Below are 9,329 nucleotides of genomic sequence, written 5' to 3'. Positions count from 1 at the left end.
GGTTATTGTGAGGATATAGAGTTTGATCCCAATTATTTTCTACCTGGATAAAGATATCATGATTTATTACAATTTTAATAATAAACTTTAATTAATTTAATTATACTTAACAATAAAAAAATTGTAACTTCAGTATTCTTTGGAGTGCAATCATGAAATTTTGGTATGTGGTACTTAAAAGGTATCTTTACAAGGTAATTGTTGTCTTACAAGTATTCCTTGTGAGGGAAAGTTTTTCTAATGAATAGAATTATTGTGTTCAAAATTAGCTGTAAGTTCCCCATAAAACAGCGTAGCTTTGCTGTTTTCATAAATGATGTGCTCTATTGATCAAGCACTTTATCTCTCATTGTGGCAAGTCCATTGCTGTGATTGTTCTCTGATTCTATCCAAGTTTCCATGTATCTATGTACGCTACCACCCACGCAGTTGCTCAATGAACGAGAAATAGGTTTATACACAATTTATATGGACTTCCGGTTGCTTGGCTGCCCGACTGTTAATGCAACATAAGAACATGACTCAGAAAAAAGTATAAAACAGGAAACTTCTCTCCTAGTGATTTTGTACATGATAGTCTCCACATCATACCCGCACACTCCTTTCCTTCCATAGTTTTAGTCCCTCTCTCTTCCACTAAAATTGTACATGTTGTTAAGCTATGCATTGTTAGTATTTCTCCATAATTTTTTTAATTCTTTCCCTTTAACGCCTCTTGTACCACATCTCTGTCTATGTCTTTTAAGCTTTGTCTCCGTTTCATTGCTGCTTGTTATTGTGCCTCTCTTCTCTATTGGTATGTACCAGTGATGTAGTTGATTACTTAATAGTGTTGTGCAATAATATTGACATTTGAGGTCTTACAAAAATGTATGCCACGGTCACACAGGCCCACATGTATGTCACTGATTCATCTACATGTACATGTATCTGAAATGAAGTAATGGCCATTACACACTGAATAGTATTACAGTTACCATTGCTGTTTAATTTGATTTACCATTATAAATCATTTCTATGCACCTTGCTCTTTTTGCTCTTTCTTTTTCATTGCTTTTATTGTCTCTGTCTCTTGCTGATATCAAGTATTCATTTAAGTAAGTTCAATTACATATTTTCACATTTTATGTTTCCCTGTATGATTATAGTCTAATAGGACTATGCATGCATGACCATGCATTGTTTTGTCATTCTTTTTCTTTTCAAACAATATTTTTCAATATAATAATATGCTACTACTATAAAGTGCAAGCATGAAACATAAAGAAGTTCATGAGACAAGGTTGATCCAGGGATGAGAATTAGCAATACAGAAGTTGCATAATGATAAATCAAGTAAGCAGGGCAAATCTGATTGTTGCCTGCCATCAGTAAGTAGGCATGCACAAATATTTCTTGTAAAAAGTGAAAGTACTATATTTGAACAAACAACTACAGAGATAAACATGTTTATGCATTCTCAATGAGGGGATGAGGCTGAAGGTTTTAAACTCCCAAGGCTTTACATTACAAGTCCTAACAACAATGATGTGCTTCACTCAAAATTTAGCTAGTGGTACCAATGTTGTTGCAACCAAATTTCATATTTTGGCTATTTTGACTGCACTTTGTTTCAAATATAATGTAGCCAAGGATTGATTTACAGGGCTCAAAAAGCAAATCAGCTACTTTGAGAAATTTGTTCTGGACCATTGCATTTAAATTTCAACCGTGCTATACCACTAGCTAATGTATGTATCAAACACATTATTGCAGTTTCTTGGACTTGTAATGTAAACCTTTGAGTTTTCAGCTAGAAAACTTCAGCCCCACCTCTATATTAATAACGCAGAAAGTAAGTTTAGCTGATTTTCTCTTTAGTTGAAGTTTAAATTTAGTACTTTCATTTTTTATAACAATTAACTGTATTTGCCTGCCTACAGATCTTAGGTAATTGCACTGCTAACTTTCTTTTAGAATTTTTTATTGTTATGTAACATCTGTATTGGTAATTTTCATACCTGGATGAAGTGAAATGACTCTGTAGCATAAACTACTTTATACTTCATGCCTACACTTCATAGCTGTAGCGTATTATGACATTGAAGATATTTTTTCCAATTAAAAAATGAAAAGAATAACAAAAAATCATGCAATGGTCATTGCTTTTTTGGGAAGCTCTTTAGTGAATTTTTTTTACTTTTTAGAAATTTTTATATTTTTACTTGACAACACTACTATTTTGGAATTGGAAGTCAGCATTTCGAAGTCAGTGCTAATGCACATGCACATTGCAAGTCATGTAGTAGTCATTTGTGTGTGCAAACAAATTTTTCGGTTTGTGAATTGTTTGTGGATGTGATGTAATGACTGCCAGGACCTGAGTGCCCAACTAGGGTAATGGAGCTGCTTGACTTATGGCCAGTAGGAAGTGTAGTACTCTCTTCCCCTGGCGCCGAAACTAGAAAAGTATCTAATTGCAAAGACATGGGTCCACCGCCACAGCCTCAATTGCCTGTTTTAACAGGAATGTTACAGTCCACTAGACATAAAGACACACGTGAGTTTCATTTAAGATATATTTTTAACAAAATTGCAATACGTTCATAGTTTGTTTCTTGTGAGTATACTACTAGTACTAAGTAGGCTTGGGTGGGCAGGCAATGTAATTGATTGTTTTATTTTCACTGGTATTATGAACCCAGTGTGTGCTAATTTATGCAAACAATGATAACTATTGCATTATTGTATTGTAATTTGGACTGCAAGTTACAGATCCTTAGGAAAGAAATAAACCTGAGGTCTTTGTGGCTGCCTCCTTGAATTGTGAGGCTTGCACTCTAAGCGACTTGTTCACAAAGGCTTCTTTTTGCCTCTTATTGAATTTGAAACTTATTTATTGAAAAATACAGTTGGAGCATGAAAAGTGACAAATTATAGTTTCTCATATCTAATTACAGGCAAAATTTGCACCCAGTTTAGTCTATACATTGCATGTATATAAGACCACGATATTAAATAGTGGTATGCATGCGTGTGGGAAATGAGACACTAAGAATCAAGTTACTGTGGCCTAATGTGCCTTTTATGTGTGCGTGTGTTAGCCATCAATTTAAAAAATGATCAACCCCTAAACGTTTTTGACAAGTGACACTATTTGCTTTTGTGTGTCTTTTGTTAATGGTATTGAAAGGAGTCAAAATTTTAGACGTATTTTTATTCTGTATTATAGTACTAGCTGCTGCCTCACACGCTCTACACGCTCTTCAAAATTTAAGGAGAGCAAGATGTAGTGGAGGAGGATCATTGTGGCATAGGAGAGGAAAAAGGTCTCTACAGCCATCGAATTGTACTAGTGTCAAGAAACTACCTGTTTGGAAGCACAATTTTGCATACTTGTCAAACATGGACCCAAGTATTAGTTACATCAGACTAACGAAAAGCACTGTTAGATGAAGGCTGGTCTTCAACAAAAAGTGATTGAATTAATTGATTTAGAGATTTTAAAAGTTCTATTAAATTAGAAAAGGTAGCGTTGTCAAAAATGAAAAAAAAAAGATGGAATCCAATTATATAATTTTTTAGTTCAAGTAATAGTAATAAACATTAATTAATATGGATAAATTAGTCATAAATTATTTAAATATTTTAATCCTACTTAGCATAACCTACAATAACGTTATTGAACTTAGGCAAAAGCCTTAAATTAATGGCATTTGTTTTGATGTTTGTAATATAAATACTCCTTCACAATATGACTGGTAGGCCAATGTACCACCAAGTTCTATTCATAACCTTGGGCAAGTTGACCTTTAGACACATTTTTGTATAATCCAGCATCAACAGATTTAAGGACTAGAGTAATATTTTGAACCAGCCTTAATAGAAACAATAGTAAATCAGTCAGAAATAAATATCTATTCACAAGCTAGGAGATCATCGCCTTTTTATGCAATGATCAATTTAATTTATTCCTTAAATGGTCTTTAATATATAAATTATGTTCATACGTGATTCATAAATCAATAATTACAACAACATTTATCTATTTTTAGGGATTCAGTGTAACTCTACTGCAATTCATCGTTTTTTTCATTTCTGCAAAGCAGGGTTTGAAATTTCTCAATAATTTTTTTGACTAATTCTTCTTTATTAATAAACATTTATTATCATTTGAACTAATAATTTTATGATTCAACGTAATCCACTTGTTTCTTTCATTTATTGACAACCCTACTTCTTATTTAAAAGAATTTATTATGTTTACCACTTCATTGTCTGTATTACTATTAATTGGACTTTGCATTCACAATTTTTCTGGTGAAAAGAACGTGATCAATGTTGGCTGTAATTGTAGTTACATTATAGAAATACAATAGATCATAAAAGTAATTGTACTTTGCTGGCTCTAACAATTCCTTTACCTATTTTAACTGGATTTTTAGTGTCTTTAGTTGATGCATTGTTTAGAAAACATTTAATTAGTAATAGCATAGCAAAGTAATGTTCCTTTAAGCCATTTCTAATTAATTGATTACAACTTATGCATCATAACTATGCTTATGGAACCACACCTCTATTCCTTTAAAATGTTATGATTTCCCACCATTTTACACAGTGTATAGAGATATCCAGTGGTATATAACATGGAAATAATTAAAAATTACATCAGGTAAGGTAAATTTTATTATTTTCGGAATTAGTTCTGGAAAGTAATGCAAATTTTTTTCAATGAAATATATATTTTGAAACTGTAATTTTTGTAATTTTTATACTGCCAGTTGCAAAACTGAGCACTCATTTCCACAAAGCTGATAGGGATAGATTTCTGTAGATGCATAAAAATTTTTGAGACTGTGATGGACTTTACTGTAAATACTGAAGGTGTATATAGTCTGCCCAAGTAAATTTATTGGTAGCAGTCCTGAAAAAGATGCATTTTGATGACTTACTCGTGCGAAGTATTTCATTTAATATTTAATACGTCATGTTTTACAAATGCAGTTCCAGCTTTACAAGTAAATAACCTTGCAAGAAAGTTGAACATAAAAGTTTGTACCCACATGCATTATGTAATATAAATTCTGCTTGTACTAGTTGCTGTGGCTAAAAATTCAAAGAATACATCTTGAAGTATAGAGAAAGCAATTTCCCAAATGCATTAAAAAATTGGCAGTCGCACAAACATTAAAGTTTTGGAATTTACAATGACAAAAGTTCAAAATAAATTATACAACAATCAAAAGTATAAATTGATTAAATTGTTAAGGCAGACTTCCATCACATCCTTCAATCATAAATTCAGTACCAATTCATCATTGATTGACAACTATTCTCTGGAGAGAACCAAAAATTTACATTTCAGTACGGAAACTCTAATTTGCACTGGTGTATCCAGAAAATGGAAGAGCGTGATGAGTGTGCGTAAAGTGTGTCGCGATTTTGGCCACACCCCCTTTTTACAATGAGCAAAAGGCGTTAATTCATATCTATGGTTAATTTGCGGCCGTATTGGCCACCATTGCTGAGGGGTGGGACCATATGGTGCACGTGCGATGTACGTGTATCGCGGCATGTTGGATGGGCCAGTTCTCTATCATTTTTTTCATGTCTTTTCAAACAGAAAACAAGAAAGGAATGTATAACAGCAGTGTCTGCGACAGAAATTAGTCTGTAAGAATGTCTGCCACCTGCATTCTTCTGGGATTTGCTAAACTAAATTCATCAATGACTCCCTCTACATCGATTTGGATATCTTTATGGATATGGAGTAGACTTAAGCCAGTTAGTCTCTCTGTTGTCATCGTTGAATGAAAAGGCGTCTTTGTCCTTTTAAGCGAGATAAATGACCTCTCAGCAGAACACGTAGTAACAGGAAGAGTGGAAAAAATCTGTTGGAGGACTGTTATGTTCGGATACATTGAGGAGACTTGTTGAAGTGCGGTTGCCAGGTCACTTGGGAGGCTAGTTGTTCCGTGTTCTTCAGCAAACCTCTGCCACTTAACTTTCCAGCACTCTCGTTCACTGGCAAAGGAATTTGGAGATAGAAGATCATCCTTATACTTGTCAGCCAACTGAAATGAATGCGTCAAAAATTCAGGAACTGGCAAAACTAGCATTGCTGAAGGTACGATACAGAGACCAAGTAAAGCAACAGATTGATGACTAGAAAACCTAGATTTTAGCTCGGATAACAAATGGTCAATAAGGGGAATTGATATTGTATGAAGGTAGTACTCTGAAGGGGAACTGGCAGGTGTATTGCTACGATGAGTTTGACGGGCACGGGTACGTGGAGTAGATGGAACTGTGCCAGCAGTGTCACACACCTGCTTGATTTCAGGAAACAATTCATCATGGTAGGTGTCAATGTTATCTCTTATGTTCTGAATTGTTGATGTTATGGTCTCTATTTCCTTCACAGCATGTATGATGTCTGTGGAGCTTCCCTAGAGATTGACGGTCAAGGAGTGTAGATATTGAAGGGATGACTTAGTGATGTGTCTGTGGAGCTTCCCTGGAGATTCACGGTCAAGGAGTGTAGATACTGAAGAGATGACTTAGTGATGACAAAGCTGGAAATAAAATCAGTACTGGTAATGGCATGCCTTAAGGTATTAGCATCTGTTATAGACATAGGGCAAGACCATCAAGACAAATACTCTCAAAGCATGCCAGTACAGACTGATAGAGAGAGGAGAAAATAGTGAAAGCATCTAGTCGTTGGACCCATCGAGTACGACAAAAATCCTTTAGCTTATTGAAGGTAGAAGATGGTTGTGTGCAGTGGCGTAGCCAGAGCTCAAGTAATGGTAGGGCACTGCATAAGGAAGGGTAGACTGAAGTGGCGCGCGAAGCGCGTCGCGATTTTGACCACACCCCTTTTTGTGTAAGCAATGGGGGCGTTTTCCTGTACACTGCGCAAATATAGACTTCAGCATACTACCAACACCATTCATGACTCAGTCTGTGCTGCGCCAATTACTATTTTATTGATGATACTATTATATTTGTGACCATAATTGACAAAAGGGCCCTTATGGTGGATTTTAAAAATGATTGTTATAATGGAAAATATCAACCTAAGAGTGCTTTGTTAGACAATCATTGTTTCTAAAAGTTTCATGGTAACTTTTTGCATCCTGTGGAGTAATTTTATGATGAATGGGGCTCAGGAAGTTGGATTTCTTAGGCTAGAAAGACAAATTTCACTACCCGCCATAAGGTACCTTTTGTCAATTATGGTCACATTTTATTGATAATATTGTTATTATTATTATTAATAAATAATAACAACATTGAATCATTTAACTTACTTGATGAGCTTCTGAAACAGGTTCAACTTCATTCTAATCACTCTCACAGACACAACTGCTTCTCATATAATTTATTATTGATTTTTGCATGCTCAATAATAATAATAACAATTATTATTATTATTAGTAGTAGTAGTAGTAGTAGTTACAGACGACCACACCCATGACATGGCCGCTTGGTCTCGGGCTTGAGCTACAAGTCCTGAAAGCCTGCTGCAGTTGGTTTTATTCAATTATTTTTAGAAGATTTTAACACCAATGAGGTACATTAAGTAAAATAGATTTAATTAGCGGATGGTAGTCTTGGTAGGGCAATGACAGCTCTTGCTGGGGCAAACAGTACCATTGGTCGGGCTGCAGCCCTAGTCCGCCCACCCTAGCTACGCCACTGGTTGTGTGTCAGAAATGACATCTTCAAGCTTTCTTTGTCTTTTAAGGTGAGCCTCAAAGAAGTATACTTTCCTGACTATATTCATGATGTTTCTTACACTGGTCAATGCCAAAGATTTCACAACAACTAAATTTAGGCAATGGGAAGCACAATGAAGTTATTGTGCCTGGGAGTGTTGCTCTGTAATAATAGCTGCTGTACCTCTAATAGACCAAGACATATTGCCTGCTCCATCATATGCCTGTCCCCGTAAATAGGAGAGATCAAGACCAAATGACTGCAGATGGGTGAGGATCATATTGGCTAGCTGTCGCCCAGTAATACCTTCATTGCACTGAAAAAAGCCAACAAGGTCTTCACAAGGAAGAGAATCTGGCTCACAATACCGTACTACCAAGCTGAGTATCTCCTTATTAGAGACATGAGTGACCTCATCGGCTATTATACAAAACCACTTAGCTACCTTAACTATATCAATTATATGCTGTCGTACTTGTTTTGATAGAATATCCATAAGCTGATTCTGGATGACAGAGGATGTGTATGTAGCATTACGAGATGCTTTGGATAGATGGTCTCTGAGAACAACATCACCAGCATCTACCCTAAAATTGAGTAGGGCCATGAAGTTCCCGTGGTTATGTAAACAGGCAGTATCTCTTTCAATATCTGTGAAGTTGTCTTGGTGTCCTCTTAAGCTGATGTTTTGTCGCCCACATAGAAAAATGGTTTTGCTTATTGAAGCCAGTTTCAATCTGTTTTGGGCGACTTGATTGGCAGTTGTTTGATTGAGGACAGAGCTAATAGGAGGCTGTTGTTGACTCATCACTTTCAAGAAATTGTCTCGACGAACAATGGAATTTAGATGATGTTCTTTACGTACATGGTTACGTAAAATATCCAGAGCTTTCTTGAAGTTTGTGAGCAGTTTACTGACAAGCACTCCTGGATCAGTATTGTGATATCCTCTAGTGGCGAAGAGGACACATGGGAGACAGTATCCACCATTCTCCTGACTGCTGTATACCAACCATGGAAATTGGTGAAGCCATTGATGCTGGAATGAATGACTCTCCTTGCCTTTTTGGGAATGTGTCACTGATCTCGGGGTTGGAATGTGTCATCAAAATTTGATATTTGTCAGAATCAGTCAAATGGCTTCCTACACAATTGGCTATATTGTCAAGTTGTGTTGCTGGTTGTTTTGAAGGTGGATGGCGGGCCTCATGGTCATTATCAGTGTCAAGTACAGTGTCTACACTGTTAGTGGACTCAGTGGATTCATTAACTAAAGATATTTTATGCATGGATTATTTTTGTAATAATTATTCTACTATTATTAGTCTTAATTTATTTCAACTAGCTTTACATAAATTGTTTATACACTTTACCTGATGATGTACCCCTTCCTGTTGCTTTTTGCAAGTAATAATGTAGCGTACGTTTCATATTGGTGATAACTGACAAACCACTGATTATAAGAAGTCTTAATAGTAGCAATAAGTACTAGCATAGATACTTTAATGGGACTAGTAGCAGCAAATGCATGTATAATAAAAACTAATTTTCATTGCATTTGCAAGTCAGACCCATTTCAATTTTAAGTATGGCCGCAGTGGAATAGAATCATATCACAATCGATC

The 9,329-nt window shown here is 35.5% G+C and overlaps 1 protein-coding gene across 1 annotated transcript; it reads right to left on the bottom strand.

Moving 5' to 3' along the window:
- Nucleotides 1-5,645: 5,645 nt before the first annotated feature.
- LOC100634927 (52 kDa repressor of the inhibitor of the protein kinase-like) lies at nucleotides 5,646-8,311 on the bottom strand. The gene is made up of 3 exons (XM_011411963.1): nucleotides 7,888-8,311; nucleotides 6,509-6,603; nucleotides 5,646-6,428 (listed from the first exon to the last, which is right to left on the bottom strand). Exons 1-3 carry the CDS (start codon nucleotides 8,309-8,311, stop codon nucleotides 5,646-5,648), a joined length of 1,302 nt encoding a protein of 433 aa, XP_011410265.1.
- Nucleotides 8,312-9,329: the final 1,018 nt, after the last annotated feature.

This window comes from Amphimedon queenslandica, unplaced genomic scaffold, assembly GCF_000090795.2.
Source record: "Amphimedon queenslandica unplaced genomic scaffold, v1.1 AMPQUscaffold_13498, whole genome shotgun sequence".
NCBI lineage: Eukaryota > Metazoa > Porifera > Demospongiae > Haplosclerida > Niphatidae > Amphimedon > Amphimedon queenslandica.
Note: the sequence above shows the minus strand (reverse complement) of the source record. Positions and strands in the feature narration are given on the sequence as shown.